The following is a 26,547-nucleotide window of genomic DNA, read 5'->3' on the forward strand; positions in this document are numbered from 1 at the left end:
GCTAGTCATAGATTTACTTTAATAGGCTTCTGAGCTGGCAAATTGCTGGAGCATCTATCACAGAAAATGTTACGACGCCTACACAGAGTCTGTACTGTGTTGGTGTTAACAGGTTCTAGAAAACAAGGACACAACAGGTGAGAGAGACAGAGCAGGAAAACATCAGAAAAAAAGCCACTGACGATTGATTTAGTTTGATCTGCTGGATTTGATTTTGACCTGTGCAGACAGAGATGGAGAGTGACAGATGCAGCTCTACTAACAGCATCTTAATCTCAGTCTCCAACATCCTTCCGAGGTCAGAGGTCATCAAGCCAGACAAACAGCATCCTGGCTACAGACTTGCAGACCCACAGTAATCACGGTCCGAAGCGGCCTCTGTTAAAAAAGCTGCAGTGGTGAAACTCAATCTGAACAAACTGTGCTGTGTTGATGATCTCGTCCACTACACCGCCGTTAGATCGGCTTTTGTTTTTATGGCGATGCAAAGCTAAATGAGAGAAACCTGAGACAGGGCCTGGGAGTCTATTAGTGAAACAGAGTTGGGGGGGCATAGGCAAAGGATTTGTCTCTGGTGACGTTTCTGGACCAGGGGAACGAATGACTACAGAGTCATGGTCATGCTGGCGACATGGGTCTGAGGATGACAGAGGTGATAAGTCCACCACTTTGGCCCAGACTAAAAGATGTTTAAAAGTTTTTGGCTAGTGTCAAGAGCATTCATGATCCTCAGATGATGAACCCCAATGACTTGGGGATCCCCTGAATTTTTCTAAAGCACTAAGAGCAGATTAAAATTGAATTTATCCACTGACATTTCTCAACGTTGCCTTGATAAATTTATAGAAAACTTTTGTACCAGACATTCATCATAATTCCTGCTGATATTTGTGATCCCATGACTTTTACTCAAGCGCCACCATGAGGCTGACGTTTGTGATGACTGAAGTGAAATGTCTCAAATATTGGATGAAAATTTGGTGCAGACACTCATGTTTCCCTCAAGGTAAATCTGTGCTACATTAAAAGTTAATGGGTCACCAATCATAAGGTCAAAATTTTAATTTTGTCCAATAGAGTTGTATTCCATTTAGCCTCAGCATAGTGCTTATTAATTAGCAAATGTTAGCACGCTAACAAGCTAAACTAAGATTTTGAACATTATACCTGCCAAACATTAGCATTAATATGGCCATAAACTGTTGTTTAGCTATGAGGCATTCAGGTGAATCAGTTGGGAAATTAAAATGCATTAAACGTCATCTGTGTGTCAATCATCTTAAATAGAAATAAAATAAATACAATTAAATTGATCACTATACTAAAACAGTTTAACACTGTGAGTTGACAGGGTTTGGAAATTCAACGACATGAACATCATTCAAAGTCAGATCATATGTTAATAACATTAATAATTGAATTGTTGACACAATTGTTTGTCTTAAAAATCTTAACATAAAAGTTGTATCATAGGCATGTCGTGTCAGTGGTAAGAAAATACTTATGAGAGAATCTGTGTTTGAGTTTCCACCGAACTTGCCTGTGAATGAAACGTTGGTGCATTTGTTGCTGTTTTTTAGTCAAATTCTACTCGAGGGAATGATGCACGTGGATGTCAGAGCTCCACAACAGCCCCTGTGTGTATCAGCAGCCGTGTGCAAACGTCTGAGGGACATAGCTCATCAGCTGTCTCAGCTAATGTCAGCTCCAAATGTCACCTCTAAAGAAAAATATCATCTGTGCTGGTGAACAGATGGTCCTTGGGCAATGCATATGTTTCCCAAAATACATATACCTGTTTAGACTGTCTTTTACTGGCTGCTGTCAGAAGCTATATGTGATTCTGGTTTGCAGGTTTTTCAGCAGAAAATAGGCATTTTCACAGGATTCTAGTCCTACAATTCATAAGGATGAAGTAAACCTAGAAAATCCAGGAAGGAAAAGCCCTCAGCAGTAGCATATCTGCATTTAAGGTGCATGTGAGGGTGAGTTGTGTTCAGAGAGAAGGGAGAGGCAGAGAGGCAGAGAGGCAGGCAGCTGTACTTATAGGGGTTCCCCAAAGCAATTCCTCTTTCTAAAAATAGCTGCAGCTCTGCCAACCTGGACAAGGTTGGTACAAAAAGGAAAAAAACATCACTATCCAAGGCATGCATTTAAATGAAGAGAGAGAGAGAGAGAGAGAGAGAGAGAGAGAGGCAGGGCGGGAGGGAGAGAGGCAAAGATCAGTCTCATTGCCAGCAATTAGATAATGTGAAATCCATCTTAAAACCTCATACAATGTTTGACAGTCACAAAATGTCCAAGGAGAAAATGCCACTACCATACACATGCAAAATAACCAAATGCAAAGACAACCTCCACAGAAAATGATCATGAACAGGCTTTTTCTCTTCAAATGTACTTCGTAAGGCGTTGCTTCAATCACATGTCACACTTTTCTTATCTCTGACCCAGATGTTAGGAAGCAGGAGAAGAGAGGGCAGGGATGATGTGCAAAGAGCTGATTATATGGACCGCACTACCCTGAGAGTCAGCTAGGTCGCTGGATCGTGTGTTCGTGTCTATGTTGTCAGGGGCAGGCAGGGTAAAAAAGAAAAAAAAATCATAATAAAAAGACAACTAAATGCTCCACTAATCCGGCTGTGAATGAGAGCGGCTCGCTGCAGCAGTTCTTTTATGCTCTGTCAATTCCACAGGGGGATAAACACAACGCTGAGCCAGCACCCAGCACAACCTCACCAACCCCGCTGCACTGCAAGCACTGCGGATTACCTCATTTTATGTCTGTTAACCCATTTAAGCCTGTCTGCAACTACAGCTGCCAACGTGGGCAGAGGGCTCTCAGGTGACGTAACAGACCCTCTGGCGGCCACGGTGCAGGTCCACCATTCTTCAGCTGTCTAACCTGTAAAGGTTGAAAAAAAAGCATTTTTAAATTTAGTGTTGTCTTTGGCTGGGAACTGACTGATACGATCAATAATGAGCTGAGATACACATATTTGGACTCTGACTGATAACAATATGTTAAAAAACTGTAGATGCTCTGTAAGACACAAAATATTTCTGTAGCTACTGACTTCATTTTTGTTTCTATCAGCTAAAAGCTGTAATATAAAATATAACAATGTCTTGCTTTTATATATTATATTATTAATCATATAAACAATATAATTATGTAAACTCACTGGCCACTTACCTAATTATTTATTAGGTACACCTTGCTAGTACCGGGTTTTACCCCCTTTTGCCTGCAGAACTGATCATAACACATCACACAGTTGCTGCAGATTTGTCAGCTGCACATCCATGATGTGAATCTCCTGTTCCACCACATCCCAAAGGTTCTCTACTGGCCTGAGATCTGGTGACTGTGGAGGCCATTTGAGTACAGTGAACTCATTGTCATGTTCATGGTCGAAGCAGAAATCAAGACTCATCAGACCAGGCAACATTTTTCCAATCTTCTATTGTCCAGTTTTGTTGAACCTGTGTGAACTGTAGCCTCAGTTTCCTGTTCTCAGCTGACAGGAGTGGCTCCCGGTGTGGTCTTCTGCTGCTGTAGCTCATCTGCTTCAAGGTTCAACCTGTTGTGCATTCAGAGATGCTCTTCTGCAGACCTTGGTTGTAACGAGTGGTTATTAGAGTTACTGTTGCCTTCCTATCAGCTCGAAGCAGTCTGGCCATTCTCCTCTGACCTCTGGCATCAACAAGGCATTTTCTCCCAGAGAACTGCTGCTCACTGGATATTTTCTCTTTCTCTGACCGTTCTCTGTAAACCCTGGAGATGGTTGAGTAGGAAAATCCCAGCAGATCAGCAGTTTCTGAAACACTCAGACCAGCCCGGCACCAACAACCATGCTACATTCAAAGTCACTTAAATACCTTTCTTCCCCGTTCTGATGCTGGTTTGAACTTCAGCAGGTCGTCTTCACCATGTCTACATGCCTCAATGCATTGAGTTGCTGCCATGTGATTGGCTGATTAGATATTTGTGCTAACGAGCAGTTGAACAGGTGTACCTAATAAAGTGGCCGGTGAGTGTATATATACACATTAATCATATTATTATATGATTTATACATTAACTTCCTTCATGTTGTGGAATTGTTAGCTAGTGTACTTGTTGGCTAGCAAGTGGTCTGCTAGACATCGAAACTTTATGTCCAAATTCAACCAAAGGTCTAAAGATCAGCAGTAATCAATTTGTTTTAACGTAGGTCAACCACACCCAGAATGGGGATGGGTGTTTTAAGGAGCTCTTTGTAAGTTTTTACTATCGCTACATAACGTACATTAGCAATAACAGCTGTTTAACGCTAACATTGACGGTTCAGTATCATCCTCAGCAGTGAAAAGCTGCAGCTAGTCCTGGCCCAGTCAGCCCGTCTCGTCACTTTCTGATAGCAAGTCAATGGCTTCGTCCAAAATCACTCACTACTCCCTGTCTAGTCCACTATCGAGTGAGTTCTCCACTTCATAGTGCTGTATGACTGTATAGTGAGACTTATTATACCCTATATAGTGGACTCATAGTATCCTACCATGCATCATGAAAAGTAGTGTACAACCGATGATCACTAACAAAGCAGTATATACCACCATGCATGCTGACAGATGGCGCAGAGAAAATTACCCAAGTGTCTGAAAGTGTTTTTCCGTTTCGCCGTTGAGCTCACTATTTGTCCTCTACATAGAAGTAGGGAGTAGTGAATGAGTGACTGATTTCAAACACAACTGTCCAGGCTGCCCTGAAGAAGCAACACTGCTCAGACGGCGTATCATAACCTCTCGTGTTGTAAATGCAATGAGGCTAAAGCTCTTGGCAGGACTGGTTACGTAAACAGCTGTTAATGCTCACATTAACTATGTGCCGTAGCAAAAACTTACAAGTAGCTCCTCTAAGGGATGAATGATGATGCTGATGTTTTGGAAAGGAAACCAATCGTAGCCCAGGGCAGTTTACTGTGTTGCAAAAATTCAACTTCACATTATAACCTACAGTATGATGTGTCTCACTTATACTAACAAATATAAGCCAACAACCTTCACTGTCATCTCATCATTTTATTTTTGTCTAGCTCACTTTCTGTAGCTTGAATTGTTATCTTTTCTAAAAACAACTGTTTCTTCTGTTATAATCCTGATGGCATCAGCAAATCCTCATGATCAATGTAGTTTTCATGTAACAATGTATTTCTATTGTTACACATGTAAAACTGCAGATCAGTTTTATAACAACTCAAACAACTCATGGATCTCTACCCCCAGCTGCAGTAAAGTTCCTGTAAATATTAATGAGCCCTCTCTAATAAATAAATAAAAAGATTGGGTGAATAAATGCAGAAAAGTGGTGTGTGTGTGTGTGTGTGTGTGTGTGTGTGTGTGTGTGTGTGTGTGTGTGTGTGTGTGTTTGTGTGTTTATCTAAATGTACCATGCCAGCATTTTTGTCTGAGCTCTTCAATACACTTTAAAATAGAGCTCTACGTATGTCCACCGATGCAAAGTATTACCGTTGAGTCACGCCCGGCAACATCAGTCTGACCGCCGCCTGTTGCCAGGACGATGCCAAAGGGGGCGGAGTGTGTGTGTAGGCCCAAGGAGAAGGACGATGAGAGCAAAGCAGATTACATAATGATAAACAAAACATGAGGTGTATCCCCTTTAATCCACTATCACTGTGTCCTTGTCACCTTTTGTCCTTCCTTCTTTCCTTTTCCTTTACTATCTGCTCTTCATCTTTTCCAAGTTTCAAGTCTCCTTCCCTCCTCCTTTCATTCACTTGTCCCTCTTGTCATTTATCCTTTTTACCTTTCCCCACTCCATTTCTCCTCCTCCCCTCCTTCCTGTTTTCCTTTCACATTTCCTTTTTTTTCCTTCTCAATATCCTCCCTACCTTCCTTTTCTCCTTTGCCACTCCTATATCTCCTTTTCCTTTCTTTCCTACCCTCCTTGCTTTGTGTACTCCGTTCACCCCTCCCTGTATCCCTCCTCATTCCCTCCTCCCTGGTTCCTCTCCAGCCTTGAAGGAAAGCCAGCCAGTCGTCAGGATGATGTATCCTAGCAACTGTGTCATCCCACCCATTCAGCATCAGGATGAACCAAATTAAATTTTTGGATGAAGAGGGAGAGACTGTGATTGGGTGGAGTGGATGGGGGAGGAGGGGGGAGAGGAAGGTTAATACTCGACAGCTTATATCAGACGTTTTTTGAACATGGTTCAGTTTTGCACATATTGTCACTAATGCAGTGGTAATTTAAAAATCAAACACTAACTGCACTGCATGGACGGCAGCTTCACTCTTTTTGAGACCTTGTCCACACGTCCTTGGTTGAGCATTTTGCATAATCAGTAAACAAAAACATGTGAGGATGGCCGAGGGATGAAGACCTCTGAAGTCTACTGATGCACTAGAATTTCTTTTGACTCAGAACAGAAGCTCTGAGACTCATTAGAACGATGTGTCATGTTCTAACGTATGTGTTGGAAAGACATCTGCTCTTCTTCGAGATAATGGAAGGAACATTTTCCACAAGCTTGATGGGTATAAGATTCCTCTTATGGTTGGGGAAAGTACAGAAAAGTGATGTTAGTAAATACTGACTGAAAACAGTGCTGCTGTCTCTTTCTGCCTGGTGCTGTGTGCACTACATCAGCAGAAAAGACACAAACACTGGCAAAGTAAAATCCATGATCAGAGGTCAGAAACAGGACCTAGATCTTGATCTGAGGTAGATTCAGTATTTTAGTGAGGGACATTGTTATAAGAAGCTGAACATACCACCTCCGCAATGTTCTTAGTAAATATAATCATCTTTAATTGGGAAAATGTTGAAGATCAATGAGGCTACTAGTCTGTATGATCCCTTACAGGACCAGCTCTCTCAGATAGTCCTGTTTTTCCATGAGAGCCTGTGAAACATGAAATACTTTACCACACATTCACAAGTCTTAAGACCTGGCTCTGCAAAGTCAAACCTGTGATCACTCCTAAGACACAAAATAAATTTGCCACCTATGATCACTGTCATTATTTTTGCCAACTTGCTGCTAACTTGTCCCATGTCATATGCCTCTTGCAAGATGGTCCATGGTTTGCATACATGGACATATACTAGTATTTTACTAATAATGCACCAATGTGTCAATACTTAAAAGTCTTATGAGTCTGTGCTGCATTGTTTATGTATTTAGAGCATAATAGTCTTTCACCTGCAATGAAACTCTGTAAACATGTTATTATTATTGATGGGTAATATTTATTTTATGTCTTATTGCTCTGCATGGCTGCATAGAATATGGTTAGCAACACTATTGCTAATTCTGTGCTGTGTCTTTGTACTGCTTTGCATGGCTGCATGATGTTTTGCTACTTCCTGTTACTCTGCATGATTTGTGCACTGGCTAACACTGCCATATTTGCAGAAATGTTAATCAATGTGTGTCGTCTTTATAAATAAAGAAATGAAATGAACCTTGAAGGATGAGCTCTGTAACCACTACACAACACTGCTGCCAATATATATTTGGTCAAACTTTTCTTTCTAACTTTTAAATTTATATGTGAAAAAGTGACTTGTTCCGAAAGTACCTATATCACTTATCATTTCCAAACCTGTGGGAGACCACAAAACATTACCAGCCTATGTTTAGTAGGAGGTGAAGCAACACAGAAAGAAGAGGAGTGTTTTCACCAGTTTGCTCAAGAGAAATTAAAAATAATTAAGAGCAAACACAGAGCAGAAAGGAAGTCTCTTCCTGTTCCTTTTCAAAGAAAATCAAGACCGAAACACTGATCAGAACCAAGTGGCAACCCACCGTGACGTCACCCATTGGTTTGCGAATTGCAGTTTTGAAGCCTCGAGTTTGCAATTTGGCCGCCGCCATCTTGATTTTTTGAAACCAGACAAAAAAGATATTTGGAGAAGAAGGTGGAGCTGAGTCGGAGCGAGGGGTGGAGCTGACCTGAGAGCCGAGGTCACTATGCCCGCCCACCTAAACTGTCGACCTGACAACGGCATCAATCTTTCGGCTACGCATCACTGCTGAATCCGGAGTCATTTTCCGTAAGTCGAGGTCAACTTTATTACGAAGTGTTAAAGTACTTTTAATAGTTAAAAGGGACTGCTCTTGATTGACAAGCCAAAATGTGTCAATCATACGTTAGCCACGCCCCAATGTATACCCTACTTTATTGTCTATTCTAAATTAAATGGGACTATAATTTAAAAAATGAACATCATGTTGTATTGAAGAAGACTTGAAACTAGCGATTGAGACCATAAACTTGTTATGACAACGTTTCCTGGGGTCATAAACCAAGTGAGAAGTAGGGTCATTTTCTCATAGACTTCCATACAATCTGACTTCTTTTTGCAACCAGTGGTGTCGCCCCCTGATGGTCAGTAGACAGAATGCAGGTTTAAGGCACTTCGGCATTGGCTTCATTTTCTGGAGCCGGCGTTGACGTCCATTTTTATATACAGTCTATGATCAGAACTTTCTCAATAGTTGTAACATTTTCTCTTTTTGAAGCATTAACATGTAGTGGAACTGCATCTACCCAAGTTCCCCCTTTTAATTTTGCAGTTTTTGACTTAAGTTTTTGACTGTTTTCTATCTAAAGATCAGTTTCAGTGCCTCATCAGTCTGGATGTGTTCACTGATCCTGTCACCAAAACACGTGAACACGTCTCCTGCAAGTCCTGCATCACAGAGCACTGAAATATTAATGTCCTGTGTCTCTGTCCCCTGTGTAATAAGCTTTTTGACAGACAACCACAGCTGCATGTCAATACCTTCATATCTGAGACGGCTGCTCAGTCCAGACAGTCAGGTGTGAAGAAAATCACCAGCAGGTCAGAGCAACCACAAGCCAAACCAGGAGACATTCTCTGTGATGTCTGCACTGGAACCAGACTGAAGGTCCTGAAGTCCTGTCTGGTGTCTCCTGCTGTGAGACTCACCTGGAGCCTCATCACAGAATCACGGGTCTGAAAAGACATAAGCTGTTCGATCCTGTGGAAAACCTTGAGGGCAGGATGTGGAAGAACCACAAGAGACCTCCGGAGCTGTTCTGTAAGACTGACCAGATAAGTGTGTATGTGTGTGTGTGTCGGTAACAAGACACAGGTGTCACACATTAGGGCGGGACAGACAATCACAATGGTGGGAAACAAAAACAAATCCAGGACGTAAAATAACAATGAGACACACAAGATAAGGAATTTCAAAGTAAAACAGGAACTAAACAAAAGTCCAAAGAAAGAGTCCAAAAACTCATTAACAGGGAAGATCGTGACACATTCAAGTTCAGTCTAGTTTAATCTAATCTGATAACTGCAAACATCTGTTCTTGTAATCAAGAATTACTAGGGCTAACAATTGTTAAGGTGGCAAGTTAAACAGGTCTTATCAATGCAGGAGGTCTGTACATTACTGTACAACTATACATGTAGGTGTTGGATAGAAACAGTTTCTGAAGAGCTGCTTAGAGATTAGATAGAATTGTCCATTGTGTTTTTTACATTAAAAAGATGTAATAAAATAAAAATGATGTCAACATTTGGGTGAATCCTCTGTAATTTGGTGAAAGGCAGTGAACTGATTTTGGTGTCGATATCCATTGAAGCCAAAACAATTCAGGATATTCACTATTCCATGCCATGACTAGTTTTGTAATTCTAATTATTTTCCAAATGTACTGTATGCCACTTTAATAATGTTCAAATCTTAAGGAGGAAATGCTGTAAGAGGCAGTCTTACAGGAAAGAGAGGAATGTTTCAACATGATATTATCTGAGGGAAACAGAAAGTAACTGAGAATTTGCAGAACTACGCTCAAGACGAGTCTTCATAACCCTCCAATGAAAATATAAAACGTCTCCAATACAACAAAAACTTCAACAAACACAGGTAGGTAAAGTAAATAAAACCAAATGACCTATTTAAACTAACCTTAACACATAATTTTATGTATCCAGGTGGGGAGTTCCCATCAGCACTGACAGGTCTTTAATTAACATTTCAAAAGTTTTAAATGACTAAATAATTCAAAATGATTGTTATGAATTAATGCTAATGTTTTAATGATGTTATTTTACACTTTCACTTTTGTTCTCAATGTGTAGACATGGCAGCTGCCAGAGGTTTCCTACATGAAGATCAGTTTTTGTGCTCTATTTGTCTGGATGTGTTCACCGATCCTGTCACCATAACATGTGGACACAACTTCTGCAAATCCTGCATCACAGAGCACTGGAACATTAGTGTCCACCACCAGTGCCCCCTCTGTAAAGAGGTTTTTGACAGAAGACCGGCACTGCGGGTCAACACCTTCATCTCTGAGATGGCTGCTCAGTTCAGAGAGACAGTTCAAACGAGAGCCAGCAGCAGGTCAGAGCAACGCTGCGCCAACCCAGAGGAAGTTCTCTGTGATGTCTGCACTGGAACCAGACTGAAGGCCATGAAGTCCTGTCTAGTGTGTCTGGTGTCCTACTGTGAGACTCACCTGGAGCCTCATCAGAGAATCACAGGTCTGAAAAGACACAGGCTGATTGATCCTGTGGAAAACCTTGAAGGCAGGATGTGTAAGAAACACGGAAGACCTCTGGAGTTGTTCTGCAAGACTGACCAGATGTGCGTGTGCCAGGTGTGCACTGAAACAGATCACAAGAAGCATTACACCACTCCCATTGAAGAAGAATATGAGGGGAAGAAGGCTGAGCTGGACAAGACAGAGGCTGCAATCCAGCAGATGATCCAGGAGAGACGAGTGAAGATTCAGCGGATAAAACAGGCAGTGAACCTCAGCAAGGAAGACACAGACAAAGAGAAAGCAGACAGTGTGCAGGTCTTTACTGCTCTCATACAGTCTGTTCAGAGACATCTGGATGAGCTCATAGACACGATTGAAGAGGAGCAGAAAACAACAGAGAAAAAGGCGGAAGTTTTCATCAGGGAGCTGGAAGAGGAAATCTCTGAGCTGATGAAGAGACGCTCTGAGCTGGAGCAGCTCTCAGGCACTGAAGACCACCTCCACTTAGTCCAAAGCTTCCCAGCTTTGAGCCTACACACCAAGGACTGGAAAAAGGTCCAAGTTCACTCATCCTGTGAGGGGACACTGTGGAGATCTGTGGCTGAGCTGGAGAAGACACTCTGCAAAGAGATGAAAAAGCTGTGTTCCCATGCTGAACTAAAGAGGGTCCAGCAGTACGCAGTAGATGTGACTCTTGATCCTGATACTGCAAATCCGTATCTCATCCTGTCGGATGATGGGAAAAAAGTAAATTGTGGTGATGTTAAGAAGAATTTCCCAGACAACCCGGGGAGACTGTCCTCTTGTGCAGTCTTAGGAAAGCAGAGTTTCTCTTCAGGAAGATTTTACTTTGAGGTCCAGGTGAAAGGGAAAACTAAATGGGATTTAGGAGTGGCCAAAGAGTTGGTCAACAGGAAGGGAGAAAGCACACTGTGCCCTGAGAACGGCTACTGGGCTATATGGTTAAGAAATGAAAATGAATACAGAGCTCTCGCTGGTCCTTCTGTCTGTCTCTCTTTGAAGTCAAAGCCAAAGAAAGTTGGCGTGTTTGTGGATTATGACGAGGGTCTGGTCTTCTTTTATGATGTCGATTCTGCAGCGCTTATCTTCTCTTTCACTGGCTGTAACTTCACTGAGAAACTCTATCCATACTTCAGTCCTTGTCCCAATGATGGTGGGAAAAACTCTGCCCCTCTGATCATCTCCCCCGTCAGTCATTAGACTAATCTTTATCTTTTAATCTTTAACATGTAGACAGTGAAAGTTAAAACTGTACTCTAACAAATATTTTAAAAGTGAACAATGACTCAAATGATTATGTGTAATGTTGAGGACTTTCTTGCAGTGACAACCCCTCAGATAATTATCACCCAGCTCTGCAAAGGCTTTTAGCCTCATTTAGCAAACAGTGGCAGGCAGCTGTTTTCAGCAAAATAGCTCCGATAAATGCATTATGGGCTCCCTCTCCAGCACCAAATGGCAGACAGACTGAGTGAACCTCTGACTCACGTTTGTGGGTTGTGTCCTTTGAAGGATGTGTCCCCTTAATTGGGACGTATTTTGCAAGTTCACTTGTAGAAGTTGAGGCCTGATGGCAACAGCAGAAATCACTGTCAGATCCCGAGGTTGTAATTTTAGCTGCATTATTGTCTGATAGTTATGCGACTGTTGAAATGACAAATGTTGGAGCAGTTTGATGACGAGAGTCAATAATTCTGCCCTGAAAATGTTGTGTTATTGTGACAAGACTAAATTCTTTTTTCTGTTGTTTAAATATGGATAAGAAAATACTAAGGTATGATCCTTTAAAGTTCATTAATTATTGGAACAGAAAATTCAAAAAACTTTTGTAAACAGCTTATTTACCTCCTCATTTTTTCTACCCATCCTCCCTTCTACCCTCTTCCTCTCCACCCCTTCCTCCCATGGCACCCTGCCCCTACTTCCCTGCTTGATTCCCTCTGTCACCTTGCTTCCTCTGCCTCCTCTGCCTCTGTGTTTGTTCTTTCTTGCAAATCAGTCTCTCCCCCCACTGTCTTTCCTTTCCCCATCTCTCCTCTCAGGCTTTTCTCATTTGCCTCCTTCAGTTTTCTAGTCTCTCCTTTCTCCCTCTTCCACCCTCCACAGCAGCACCAGGGTATTGATGCAAAGCAGCCGAGCAGAGTAGGAAAGGGATAGAGTGGGGATTGATATCAGATGTTTTGTTGTTATATGAGAGGGACAGGAAGGACTGTTCTGCTCTCTCAACCTTTGTCGACGTCCTTGGCCGATGAAATGACACTGGGGACGCCTGGCCGGTGGATTTAAACAACTGTCTGGATAGACCAGAGCTGCTCAAGCTCACTTGGACATAATTTTCAAAGATGTAGATGCAGTGTGGAGAAATTCAAGGACACGATTGGGTGTTATTCTGTTTTTTTGGTGAATATATATCTTTGCCAATACTGTTAATATTCAATGTTAACATCTAATAAACCCTAGTATTTTGTTCATATCTGTGATAATCATTTACAATCCAAAAAAATTGAAAAGTATTAAGGTTAACAAAAATATGTTTTATCATCTATCACAAATGTGTAACAGTGTCGTTTCTCTTTACCTCATGAGTGTATTTTATCCTTGTTTTAGGTTATTTGTGCTGATCTATATCTATATCTATATAATCAGTAAAGTGATAAATAAAAGTGATACTGAATTATAAATTGTGGAAAACATTCTATAAGAACACGAGACAAGACATTTTCTGATGAGACCCTGCAACACTTTCACCCCTTGTTGCTGCAGAACAATCAGAGTCTTTAACCTCTGGTTGCCATCTTGCTCAAGGGCAACAGCCTTTTTAAGAAATGACTCCTTCATATGAAACTGCATCAGTCTGGCCTCAACTCTCTGTAACCTCCAGGCTGCCCAGAAGTGGCAGATTATTAGAAAACCTGACGCACCAGGGTCACAGCTGGGTGTAGATGTGTGGTTGAGGAAATCACACTGTCAGCTCTAATCAGTTCAAACCAACTGGGGCTCTGCTGGAAAAAAGACTCTACATCTCCCTCTAATGGTGCCTGAACCATATGATTTCAAACAGTGAATCCTGAAAAAGACCCCCCTTGGTGATTTTATCACTTGAAATACCAAGCAATCACATTTTCATTTAAGAAGCCAAATTCAATTACAACCTTTGTTTCATTTTGCTAGTTAAATATTTTAACAATGCTAGTTTATTATGGCTGATACATAATTACTGGGGTGAGCATTCATGGATTTTAATACTCAACACATTTAGAATTTTGCAACACTGCATTTTACAACATTGACATATAAAACCTCTGAATCCTGAGGTGCAGAAAGTAGATCTTTGCTACAGAAAGCAAAAATCAATTAAGTAAAGTTTGTTAATTAGGATTAGGAACACCTAGCTGAACGCAATGTCGCTTAATACACCAGTAAATCCTCCATCATGAAGTTAATAATGTTCAGCTTTTGTTGAAACTGGGTTAAAGAGGTGTTGATCCAACTGTATAATTATTTTAGATGATGTAGTTTGTGGTGCTGCTGCATTTTATTGCATTATACAGAGAGGTGTTTGTTATTTATCCTGCACTCATCGATATAAATGGGGTGGACAAAAGCAGGACTGTTGTATCAGACTACATTAGTTTTAGCTATGTCTTCTGAATAATGTATATTTCAGTTTTAAAAGCACCATCAACTGGCTGCTTCAAGGCCATTCTGGTACTTAAAATTGTTTTCACCACCATCTGTAATTGAATTAAAATATTCAATTTTAAATATTTTATTTTCCTTTTATGTAGTTGTGCACAAGAAAAAAAAAGATAAGAGTTTATTTGATGATGACAACTACAACTAAATAATACAGAGCAGACGAAATTAAATTTGATTTCAATCTATAAAATCCTAAACCAATTCTGTTTCTCCATCTCACACACACTGATTCCCGTCAACATATCAGGGTTGTTTCAATCTATTTTCCTTTGACGGATCTTATTCCTATTTATTCATTTTCCACGAGTTGGTTTTTCTGATGCTATTTTGATTCTTTCCTGTGATGTAGCCGAGTCCCGGCCTGGGTGATTTGGGTTTATGTTTAATTCAGTCACATGTTCCTATTTGCTTTGACCTCACCTGTGCTTTTGATTAATTTGCATAATGATGCCTTGTTCATTACATATAAATGGAAACAGCCACAGACCCCTCATGCAATATCAAGATATAGACTGAATAATAAATGCCATACACAGTTGCTTTAAAAAATGATGACAGAAGACTCCCAGGTGTCATTTGTTTTTATTCTGTGTTATGTTACATGTGACCATAAACTTCTAAGAAGTTATAGTTGCCATGGAGATACATTAAATATATTCAGGTACTCAGATAGGAAAAAGGTTATGTGTATGTGTGTGTTTTGTGTGTGTGTTTTGTGTGTGTATGTGTGTGTGTGTGTGTTGGCTGTGGAAGAGGGGCAGGGTTGTAGGGCAGTTGTCAGTTGACAGTGTGCACAAGTTGAGGACAGTTGCTTGTGTGTGATGTCAAGTAACAAGGAGTGGAATAAAACCCATTGTATGTAACTTTAAAATCATTTTTGAAAAACATTAAACAAGGAGAGAGAATCTAATGCTACAAGCAGAAAAGAATGAAACCCACATACAAAAGAGTAATAAATAAAATGTATTATTTTACAGAGACAGCAACCACAACAGACAGCGGAGATGTCTATTTCCCTCTGAATTTTGTGTTGTAAGAGAGAGCGAGAGAGAGACGAGGACAACAATGGAGAGAAGAGGTCTCTCTCCCTCCCTCTCTCTCTCTCCTGTGGCAGGAATCAGCATCCGGAAACCTACAGGTGCGTTACTATGGCGACACTTCAGGAGAGGAGGCGGGAGCTGGGTGCGGTGGCAAGCTGTGGAGCCGGAGTCAGACTCGTTTATAAGGCTTCATATGGCACGTCCGCTCTAAAACGCTACAGTGACTGCAGGCGCAGCTGCAGCCAGACTCCCAGAGTCCAGGTCCAAGTTCAGATCATTTCTTTCACTATTCGTCCACCTTAAGACTTGGACTCTGGCTACATCTGTATGCTCCACACCACCCCCCCACATCCCTGCCATCCTCTGCTAAATCCCCTATCTACCCCCTCCCCAGTCTGACTCTAGAAGGCACTGGTATATACTTATTTCTCCACATTCTAATATCTGGATTAAGATGAGCGATTGAGGCAATGAGGATACACAAACATACATGTACAGATACACACGGGCCAGCCGGGTAACTTACGGGGGTACAGCTGGCTCCCGACAATGCTACCAGTTTCTTTATACCTGTGTTAGCGTTACAAAGTTTGCATCGCTTAACAGTCTGCTGACGGCGGAGGCAATTGGATATGTAAACATTGACAAGGCTAACATCATGACAGGCGAAGAGATATACAAAATCAATGTTCCAATATGGTCCTTAAGTGGGTCTAATCTTTCTGAATGGCCTCAATTTGTAGTTGCTTCCTTGCACCTTTGAAGAAAACCATGACAGACTGTGGTAAAAATGTCAGGTACGAGTTCTAATGTGCTGCCTTCATCCTTGGCTGACAATGAAAACAAATATAGCTAAAGTTTGGTTTCACTTTTTCAACTAAATTTTCAGGATAAAAAAACAGATTGCAGAGAAAATTTGTATTTCTGGTCAGGAATGCTAAACACAGACTAAAAGTTAGTCAGTCCTCATAATCCATTGTCATATAGCATGCTGTTTCTGAGACTTTAGAATTTCAAAACCTATTTAGTCCTCATAAACCATAGTCCTCATAAGTTTGTATATGTCCAGGGTATTATGTCAGTCATTTAATTCTGGACTTTGTCATCAAGCATGCTGCTTCTGAGACTTCTGAATTTCAAAATTCATTTAGTCCTCATAAGCCTGTAAATTTCCAGGTTATGTCAACCATTCATTTCTGAGAATTTAAATTTTCAAAAGCTGCAAGTAACTACTGCTGAATTTTAGCAACATCTTGAGGCCATCTCTCAATTTTCATTTGGAATCTGATTGTGCACCCCACTAATCTTTTTTTTTGCCTATATCCATGTGTATCTACAGAGCAGTGGACAGAAGGACACACAAGGTTGAAAAGACTGGCTTGTGCACAGAACGCAGGAGTGTCTGTATTGCGAACCTTGGTGTTGAGACGCCACGCGCTACTCGCGAGGAACAAGTCGTCCCGTTGGATATATACACAGTGAACAGGGCCGGCTCCTACTCTACACACTGAGTTTGGCTGGTACTTGCGTACGTTTGGAATGGTATACTATGGTGATAGTAGTAAGTAGAAAAAGTCTATCTTCTCCTCTCTCTAGTAGCTTACTAAAGTGTCTATCTAGTTTTCCTGGTTAATATCTGAGGCGCAAAAGCACTGGAAGTGATGATCAATGTTCTGAACTTTGCCATGATGTTGGAGTGTTAGGGATTTTCTCGTCCATGGCTTGGTCTGGAGACAGTCCTTTAGGCCTTTAGTTAGTCCATACACCATTTTCTATTTTTGTCTTTGTGGTTCCACAACTTAAATCCTTTAACTCTGCAATTCAAACAACTCAGTCTACAGAAATACTTTGAATGTATTTTTGGAAATACACTTCCCTACTTTCTTGCTGTAAGTTTGATGAGAAGATTGATACCACTCATGTAAGTAAACAGGGACTTAGAGCAGTAATGTTGAAGGGAAGGCTACGGCATGATGTAGATGAGAGAACAATTGGTTTACTGTAGTAGACAGTTGGGCTACAACGGTACAAGGTGTTATCCATTTGAAATAGTAAAATATTTTCAGTTCATTATGAAACTGTGAAGGGACTAATTAGACTGAGGCAGAGGATATCAGTAGACTAGATGCTCCAATGATTCAATATGGCCAGGACACATTTACGTTCACACTGGTAAAAGAATGTGGCCACATGTGACCCAGACCACATGTGGTCCAGACTACCTCCGAATGTGGTCTGAGTGATCGGATCTCAAATGTGTCCTAATGCGTCTTGGGTGCATCCACACCTGGTCCACTTGTGAGCCTTGCTAAAGCCAACATCTCACTACAAATACTTTGAACATATCGTACTTCCTTTACCTGAAACTAGGGCAGTGATCACTGAACTCTTGGGCCCCCTGTTGATGCTCCAGACCTCCTCTGAGCAGAAATATAAAAGTTCTGTGATGTCCACTTGAGCACAAGTTGAACTGATAAAAATGAATAAACAATACAAACATTTCCAGTGCATTTGTGCCTTAAAACAAAATACTGTACAACGGGCTAATCTCCTAACCACGCTCCCGTCTGTACATGCTACCTACAGTATACAATGACATTGTGTCAAACATCTGACTCTTGTTTTTTAACATTGACTTTGTATGAAAAATGTGAAGTTTTATTATACAGCAGAAATTATAGCTTCTGTTCCTTTTGACAATATCACTTGTGTTATTTGTCTTTCTGGTCTATTTCCACAGGTTTAAAAACCCAGACGATATGAAAGTATGTGATAATAAAAAAATAAAACTCATAGATTTGGACCACTTCATTTTTTTTTTCTCCCTTATCAACACTTTTTTTCAAAGCAGACCCCATTCACAAAGGACACACCAAGCAAAGAAACAAAACAATAAAAACATTAAAATTAAAGTTTTTTTTTTTTTTATCTTTGTTACCATCTGAGACATGGGACTTGTCTCCTTGTTAAAAGGTTCCCCGTCGTTTGAGGTGAAATGTGAATCAACGGAGTAATTTCACTCCACTAGAAAAACAAAACAAAAAACAAACAGCTAAAAAATGGCTGATGTCTTTGCCTCTTCCATCAAGGCAAATCAGAAAGCTCCAGAGTGGCAGTCGAGACTTCATCACACCAAAAATCTCACCTCCAACAGCTTCTCCTCATTGCTGCTCCTCTCCGCTTTGAAATCTGTGGATCTCTAAAGAGTTTTGGAATGGACTGCTTCAAAATAAATACGAGTTTTAAAAAGTCTCCTTTATGTTGAAGTCTCCACTTTTCTGGACATGTGCAGTTGGATTTAATAAAGACAGAGATGAAGAGAGCTGGAGGATGCTCTTGTAGTCACTTATTGTGAAAGGGAAAAGTTCACGTCTTGCAGTACCCCATTGTGATGCCTAAGGCTCAGAGAGTGTGTGTGTAAGGGCATCACTCTCTCTGTGGGGTATGGCTGCTACTTGAAGACATAGTTGATCAGGACCTGAAGGAGGATGAGGAAAATGATGATGATGTAGTCGCGCTGCTGGAGGAAGGAGCCGCCCTCCACCCGGCCCACTGCACGACTCCGCAGGACACTGATGCTCCTGCAAACACACACACACATAATGTGTAGCAGCTGAAAAAGGAAGGCGTCATATCATGCTCATGGCACAGTGTGGCTGATGTCCCTCTCACCTGTTAATGTCCTCCTGCGTCTGCTTTATAGATTCAATGGCACTTTGAAGTTCACTGAGGTCGGCTCCTTTTTTCCTCAGACGACTGTTGTGTTTACTTTTGTGTCCTGCAACAAAATAAATGTAAGACCTCTTTAATACCACGCTGAAAACAACTTAAAGATCCCATATGATGAAAATAAAGTTTTTAACCTTGTTAACATGTGTACGTAACATATCATGAGTGAAATAATCAGTCAACACCATAACTGAGTATTTCCACCTTCAACTGCAGTGAACCAATGACAGTCTCATAAAAACAGATTCAGACAGTCAGGGATTCATACATCACAAACCAAAGGAGCCAGTCCTGTCAACTTGTGGGGATGGGGGGTGGGGCTAAAAAAACCTGAAACCTTGTCAGTACAGAGAACCAGAGTTAGCATGAGCACAACCACTAACACTGTGTCAGACACTGCCAGTTACAAGCTAACAAACATCATAAACAAATAAAAGATGCTAACTATGCTAACTGTTCTGATCAGTCTGCTAATCTCTGATTCCGGTCTCAACAGACTCCTCATCTGAGTCTTGGTCTGACTGAGGCTCAAACATGAGGCTGAGTCTCTCTGATGTTTCCTCCTCTAACCATCTTGATGCTCTCTGCTCTTTCACGTGGACACCTGGAGCAAGCAGGTGGTGGTGGGGGACAAGGTCTCATCCAGAATTTCTCAATGAGGAAGTAAATGTAGATGAGGTTCCAGTCCCAGTATTTTTACATAGTCAAAAACATGTCTGTAGAGGAACTTTAAGACATTTTTAAGGGTCATACCAGAAGGAACCATAAGGTCTAACATATTTTATTAAGCATAAGAAGTTACATTGTCTGACATTTATATCAATATATTCGACTAATATCATTCATTTAGGTAAATTTACGTTTTTCACACTTGGATATTATGACTTGCTGAGCTGAACTGCCTCCTGGATTGTGAGCACAGTTGCATTGTAGTTTATAGAAGTATAACAAATGTATAACTAATGCTGCTATCTGAGTCGAGCAAGGAAAAAATATTCAGGACCTTTGTGAATAAATTTAAGACTTTAATTCCCTCTAATATGTTTTTGGGAGAAGTGAATTCACCGCTTGTTGAGAGTTTTCAAGACCTGCAGATACCCACAGTAAAGCTGACATGTGAAAGCAAATATTGTTTTTTTAATGACAAACATACCCACTAGCTTATAGTTTATTACAAGTTCAGATTCTAATGTTGTAAAAGCTAGTTCCTACACCAGTGGTTCTGAAAGTGGGGTGTGGGGACACCTAGGGGTCCTTGATGGAGCTCCTGGGGATTCCAAGCAAAAAGGGGAATCATTTATTTCCACTATAATTCCATCCATAACTAACACAATAACAGGATGTGTGACTATTTTGGTCATGGGTTTCAAACACTTTCTGTAATAAAACATCTAAAAGCAAAAATCTTATCAGATGGGGGACTCCGGGACAAGATCTTATCAAATGTGGGTCTGTGGTTTAATTTGTATCAGTCCTATTAAAAAGTTTGATAACCACAGTCCTACACCATCACCTCCACAAGAAATACAGGAGAAATTACTCACCTCTACAGTGTAACTGCTGCTAGGTCTCAACACTAAAAAGGGTCTAAGAACTCATTTGTTGGTTTGCAGATTTAATCAACAATGGGGAGTTAAACTGGGAGTTAAAACTTAAACTGGGATAAATAATAAAATTCAGTGATACATAAGCTGTTGAAACAACAATTTACATCAAAATTTTTTTTAATTTTTCACCAAATTCATCCCACTTTTTAGCTACAAGTTTGTTTGACCTGATTATTGTGCTGTTTTGTATCTGTAATAATAATAATAATAATAATAATAATAATAATAATTCACAGTATCTGTGAGATTTAGACAAAATATTTTAGTTCAATACAACCAAATATTAACAGCTCATTTTTGTGCATGTTTTCCAGTTACTGTGTATATTTCTATTTGAGTGTTAATGACTCACGTTCGCTGCCAGATGAGTCTTGACGGTCGGGTTCAGGTGACGAGCAGCCACTCTCCGGGCTCTTAGGCTTGTCACTCTTGTGTTTCCTCTTTGGCACCGTTACCTATATAAATACACACATACACATACAGACACACAAAACACACACAAACATGCAAAGATAAACAGGTCAAAAAATAGGCCACATACAACAGCTACAATCAGTTATCACTGCACACAAACATACTGTGTGTTCGCATCAACACAAAGAAATTAACAGAATTATGTAAATACACATCAACGCAACAAAATAATGCTAATGCTTTGATGCAAGTTCTCCCCCCACACACACACTCCCACACAAACATGCTAGTCGGCGCAGTAATGACAGCTGTGCAATACAGTGCATGCTGGTACATCGATAGGTTTCATCCAACTTAAACACTTAGTGACTCACAACCAGAATCCAAAATCAACCAAACCTGCCAAGAGCTGGGACGTTAAAATGATTCAGTTCAGGGGGATTAAACTCTGACCGGATTACAGCTCTGACTCTGAGAGCTTTTCTTTTAATGTGATGCAATTTAGCTGCACGGAGCTGCACGGAGACAAAATATGTTCATTCAAGGTTGCTAGCATAAAAACATTTTGTGTGACAAACACCAGAAGGTCAAAACGTTCAAGTGCACAAACAAAAGCAGGTTTATTCCAGATAAAGAGGTAATGTTTGTTAACTATTTTTAGGACTCTTTGTGATTGTAAAAATGAATGATAACAGTAAATAGATTCCAGATAGCATTAAGAATTTACACATAAACAAAGGTATTTTGTTTTCTCAGAGGAAAGCTTGAATTTCTGGATGTTACTGCTGTGTGTGGAGCACCCAATCAGGGGCCTGATAGATTTGGAGACACTGATTTGCTTTAGTCTGACAGATTTAGCTTCCACTCAGTGTCTGTGCTGGAGACAGATCTGAACCAGAACCTCAAAGCACTGATGGTGGCAGATAACTATCCACCAGAGGGAAACTTCACTGGCTTGGACACTTGGCAGATGGTTACTTTGAACACACACACACACACACACACACACACACACAAAAGATGGCAAACAATCAGCCAGCTAGTTAAACTGACTTCCCACAGCAGCCTTTAGTCTCTGAACATAACACAAACGAGCAGCAGCTCAGTTAAAGCTAAGAGTCCATTAGTGAAAACGACACAGAAACAAACACAATGAAGACGACGGAAGGTGACAGGTGAGGAGGGCATGGCGGCTGCCTTGAAGCAGCCAGGCACCGATGAAGCTGAGGAAGCTTTTCTCTCTTGTGGCCTTAGAAACCTTTTTTTCCTCTTCCCTATTCAGTTTGGTTTGGTTTCCACCAGCTCCTGATGGAAATATCTGGCTTTTCAGCTGCTGAATGCTTCATTGTGTTCACCAGCTAGTTGCTAACTTTTTCTGTTTGCCATTTGGTGCTGGGCTGGTACTGTACACTGAGTTTATATGATCTGTTTCACTGCCTGCTGAAGCAATACAGTAAAGACGTGGTCTGGGAAACCAAAAGATTGAACAGAAAGATGCTATAAGAGCAGAGCTGGTGATTATTCTCCATGAGGTCATCGTGAGCGACAACTTTCACATTACACATAGTTGTTTTCATAAAAAATATTGATTAAAGCTGTGAAGTGCAATAAAATGTACATTACACATTGTACATTACATGTTCACTATACTGATATCAAATGGTGTCACGACCGTTTTTAATATACTTGAAGAACTAAACACTCATGAAGGTTCAGTCATAAATGTCATATTTAATATTTAGTTTGCTGCAATAGATTCTGCCTCCACTTCACTGCGGGGAAATACAGTTAAAATTACATTTTGTTGAGCTAAGTGGCAAACTGCTGGGTTACCTAGAGTGCCTTTATAAACTAGGATTGTGTTGCTGCGCTCTTAATCAAACTGACTATAACTTGATGACGTCATAGTTACAACTACATCTGTAGCGTACTGCTGGTGTGGTGATGACTTGTTTGTATTGGATTATTATTTTCCTCTTCAGAAAGGCAGGAAAAGGAAGAAAAAACCTTGTTATCCACTTACTTTATTCTGCAGTGTGACATGCCCTTCCCTCCCATACAGAGAGAGCAGCAGGTGCCAGAGTGAAAAAAACAAAAAAACAAAACAAAACAAAAAAAAAACAAGAGGTCGAGAGACACAAAAGGAGCAGAGGCGATGACGGCAGTGGCGGCACAGCGATGACGACACAAAGAGAAGAAGCGGACAATGGAGACGGTGCAACGGGTGCTGCGTGGAAGGTGGCTGAGGCGGCGAGATGCTTTTTTTTTTTTTTTTTTTTTTTTTTAATGGCGGTTTTCGATCGGGACAACCTACCTGGCACTTGCAATTGTCCCTCCGCGGCCCCTGGTTACTCAGACTAATAAGACTGCCAGAACGTACCATAGGGGTGCGGTGTCGGACCTTGGTCTGGATACAGCCGTCTTTCTCAAACTGGATCAGGTCGTTGAGGGGATCCCAGGGCCTTGTGCTGGGGAGGGGGATGAGAGGCACAAGAACAGAGAGACATACTTAGAAGATGGTAAAAAAAATACATTACCTACAGAGAATATATCTAAGACAGGACGAGAAAAAGAAAAAAGTGGCAAATAAAGAAGCAAAGAGAATGAAAGCAAAGATGGATGAAAGAAGTAGACAGAAAAGAGAAAAAGATCCAAAGTGCCCCCCACATCATTCCAACTTCACTATACTGATTGGTACCTACAGGGTTTTCCTGTCAATCACACAATATATAAAAAGCAGTTTACAGAATCTATTGATTTACACCTCCATGACAGCAGGCTGGACATTACCCTGCAGTTACCAGGAATCACCACTAGATGGGGCCCTGTCACACTGGACATCAAGGTCTCTCACAAATGAGTATGATGTCTGATTTTTATTATATTTATATTTATTGTATTATAAAACATATATAAAGATCCCTACAGTCTTAATTTAATATCAGCTCAAGGTTTGTTTATTTGTCTCCAAATTATAAGTGGATAAATAAATATTATTGGATGATATTAGCTTTAATTTTTTTGGCACTTGCAGTACATTCATAGTACATATATATTTGTGGTAATTTAGAAGCAGTGTCTTCATTACAGCACTGACAAGTTCTTATTAAATAACTCACAAATACTAAACATAATACTTTAGTAACTAAATTTAACAAATCTTTATTAAAAATGTTCATGTCTTTGTTAAAAGGTAAAAAAACAAAAAAAAATTATAGGACCATATACTGCTGTTAAGTTTATTATCAGATATTGATTGGTATCAGATTCACAAATCCAGTATTAGTCTGCCTGTATTTGTTCATATTGTAAGATGTATATATAAGGTATGAATTCATTTTTCATAATTGTTTAATTTTCAATGCCCCTGACAGCAGGCAGGTTCATAACATGCTGTTTGTTAAATGCAGTGGATGTGAAGGAGCTCTGAACTCTGATGCGAGCTCACGGGCAGCAGGGGAACCACAGCAGGGCGGTCACTCACTCAGCATATCTGTAATGCCACTCTCCGGTGATGGGGTCCTGCTCAAACAGGGCAGGGATCCACTCCTCGCATTTGGCTTTCCGCTCGCGGGCCGACTTCCTCTGAGCTTCCTCCAGAATGAACTTCTCGTTGGTGGCCTCCGTCTGGTCCTTGTTGTTGATGGCCCGGGTCACGTGCTGCCACAGTCTGACGGACACAGAGAGGACAAGGACATCGAGTTTAGTTTAGACAACAACAGATTGAAAACAATGAAGGCAAAATTAAAACATGCTGCTACATACGTGCTGATACTAGTTAAGGTAAAATGTACCTTTCTGATTCACACTCTCCCTGCTCCTCTGGTGGGACGGTGCAGCGGGTCAGTCGACTCTGTCTCAGGTCCGGTGTCGGATTCCAGAAAGTGTCCACCGTCCCCGTCTTCTTGTCGTTGATGAAGATCTCGCTGTCCTGTGAGTGGAGTCAAGATCTCTCCTTAAAGACAGAATCTACCTGGGCATCAATTTCTCCCATTGTTTTCTTTATCTCTGACAACCCCGTGGTGAGAAAGAAACTTCACTGACAAGGTGCATGTGGCTGAGGTTTCAGCACCAGAATACCAAATTAACTAGATAACCAACCACAGTAACAACTACTTCAAAGTTTGTCTGTGAAAGGCAACATAGTTTTTTAACAAATAACAGCTTTATTGTTTGTATTATATGACGTATTGTTTTCTATTGTTTGTATCTTCACATTTGTCAAAACAAGGTTTTAGTCCTGACACACTTCTCAAAAGAGACAAATCAAAGAAAGCAGCACAAAGGAATAAGTGAAAGAATGAAAAACACCTCAAAACATGAGCAGAGTTTTATTCCTTCAGTAACACACAAGCAGTCAGTAGGAAAATGTGTCTCACCCAGTGTCCTTCTAACGTAGCCAACACCTCCTTCCCCAGCTTGATCTTTCCGGAGATCTGGTTGACGCTGTCGCTGCTGCCTAGGAATGGCTGGAAGAGAGAAGAGAGAGACAGGAAGGGAAAGGAGGAGGAGGGAATAGGATAGGACAGGAGAAAGATAAAGCAAGGTGGAGAAGGAGAGAAGTGAAGGATGGGAGAGGAAGGAAAGGAGAAGGAAAGCGGGGGAAGGTTTTAGAGGGGAAGGGAAGGAGAGATATACGCACACGTACAGTTTACTTTCTGCAGTTACTGTGGAAAAAAGTCCTGCACTTCATTGTGTCTATTATCTGCATTTTGTGTCTGTAGTATGTTAAAATGTTATAAAGTTGTTGTGTTCTAGCTCTCAGAACTGAAGAGGAAGAGTCATGAAGATAAAGCTTCAACTGCAGCTTCTAACTTTTTAAAACCATTTAACAACAAATTGAAAGAAGTTTTCTTACAGCACCTGCTGTCAACTTTCAAATTAACTTGATTCATGAACATAATGTTTATAGTGCGAGCATCGAAGAGATTCACTACTGCAGGGTGGAAATTACAACACATCTAGTAACTTTTTATTTATTATTATAAAAAAATCCCATCTACACTCAGGACCCAAACATATCCTCATTAGCAGCAGCAGCAGTTTAAATGGAAATGTGTTGTGCTCTCTGACATGTACCTGTCGCTGGTTTGTGACGGGATAATGCAGTAAGTGGTGTGAATAAAGGGATGGAGGATGTTTTTCAGGGAGGATGAAGGAGTGGAGTAGAGTGGAGTTGGTGATGGCGTGGAGGAGCAAGACATTCAGAGACACGTGAGAACCTGAGGGTTTTCATACTCCTACAGTTCCCCTCACTAAGAAGGTTATTACTGGACACCTCTAAATGTCTGAAATCTGTATCAGTTAACAGGGAAACACGGTTGTACCTTCAGTTTGAACTCCAGCTGAGCGCTGTAGCCCGTTTTCTCACATGCAATGGTGATCTGGCCACCCAGCTCCAGGGTCATGGTGCCATACAGGATACCTATCAGATAAGCAAGCACCAATAGAAATTTCAGACAGCTCAGACACACACTGAAATTTTAATGACTGGATTGTTT

At 40.8% G+C, this 26,547-nt stretch overlaps 2 protein-coding genes across 12 annotated transcripts in view; one reads left to right on the forward strand and one right to left on the reverse strand.

Annotated features, from left to right (window-relative positions):
- Window positions 1–6,302: 6,302 nt before the first annotated feature.
- On the forward strand, window positions 6,303–13,703 carry LOC139635482 (E3 ubiquitin-protein ligase TRIM21-like). The gene is made up of 2 exons (XM_071502866.1): window positions 6,303–9,914; window positions 10,130–13,703. The coding sequence occupies exon 2, from the start codon at window positions 10,132–10,134 to the stop codon at window positions 11,755–11,757; it is 1,626 nt and encodes a 541-aa protein (XP_071358967.1). The 5' UTR covers window positions 6,303–9,914; window positions 10,130–10,131; the 3' UTR covers window positions 11,758–13,703.
- A 4,506-nt stretch (window positions 13,704–18,209) lies between these two features.
- Window positions 18,210–26,547, reverse strand: part of osbpl8 (oxysterol binding protein-like 8) — a 93,959-nt gene continuing 85,621 nt past the window's right edge. For 8 of the 11 annotated variants that reach the window (XM_071503068.1, XM_071503063.1, XM_071503062.1 and 5 more), the window contains 8 exons: window positions 26,374–26,471; window positions 25,426–25,515; window positions 24,841–24,977; window positions 24,531–24,716; window positions 23,361–23,514; window positions 20,985–21,087; window positions 18,969–19,074; window positions 18,210–18,877 (listed from right to left, as the gene is read on the reverse strand). In XM_071503068.1, the coding sequence (XP_071359169.1) occupies window positions 18,748–18,877; window positions 18,969–19,074; window positions 20,985–21,087; window positions 23,361–23,514; window positions 24,531–24,716; window positions 24,841–24,977; window positions 25,426–25,515; window positions 26,374–26,471 (1,004 nt within the window). In that variant the 3' untranslated portion in view covers window positions 18,210–18,747. The remainder of the gene's footprint in view (window positions 18,878–18,968; window positions 19,075–20,984; window positions 21,088–23,360; window positions 23,515–24,530; window positions 24,717–24,840; window positions 24,978–25,425; window positions 25,516–26,373; window positions 26,472–26,547) is intronic. The other 3 variants (XM_071503061.1, XM_071503070.1, XM_071503071.1) reach the window with 2 other exon arrangements.

The sequence above is a fragment of the Trachinotus anak genome, unplaced genomic scaffold (assembly GCF_046630095.1).
Source record: "Trachinotus anak isolate AG129_WGS33_773 ecotype Australia unplaced genomic scaffold, CSIRO_AGI_Tana_v1 ptg000018l, whole genome shotgun sequence".
Taxonomy (NCBI): domain Eukaryota; kingdom Metazoa; phylum Chordata; class Actinopteri; order Carangiformes; family Carangidae; genus Trachinotus; species Trachinotus anak.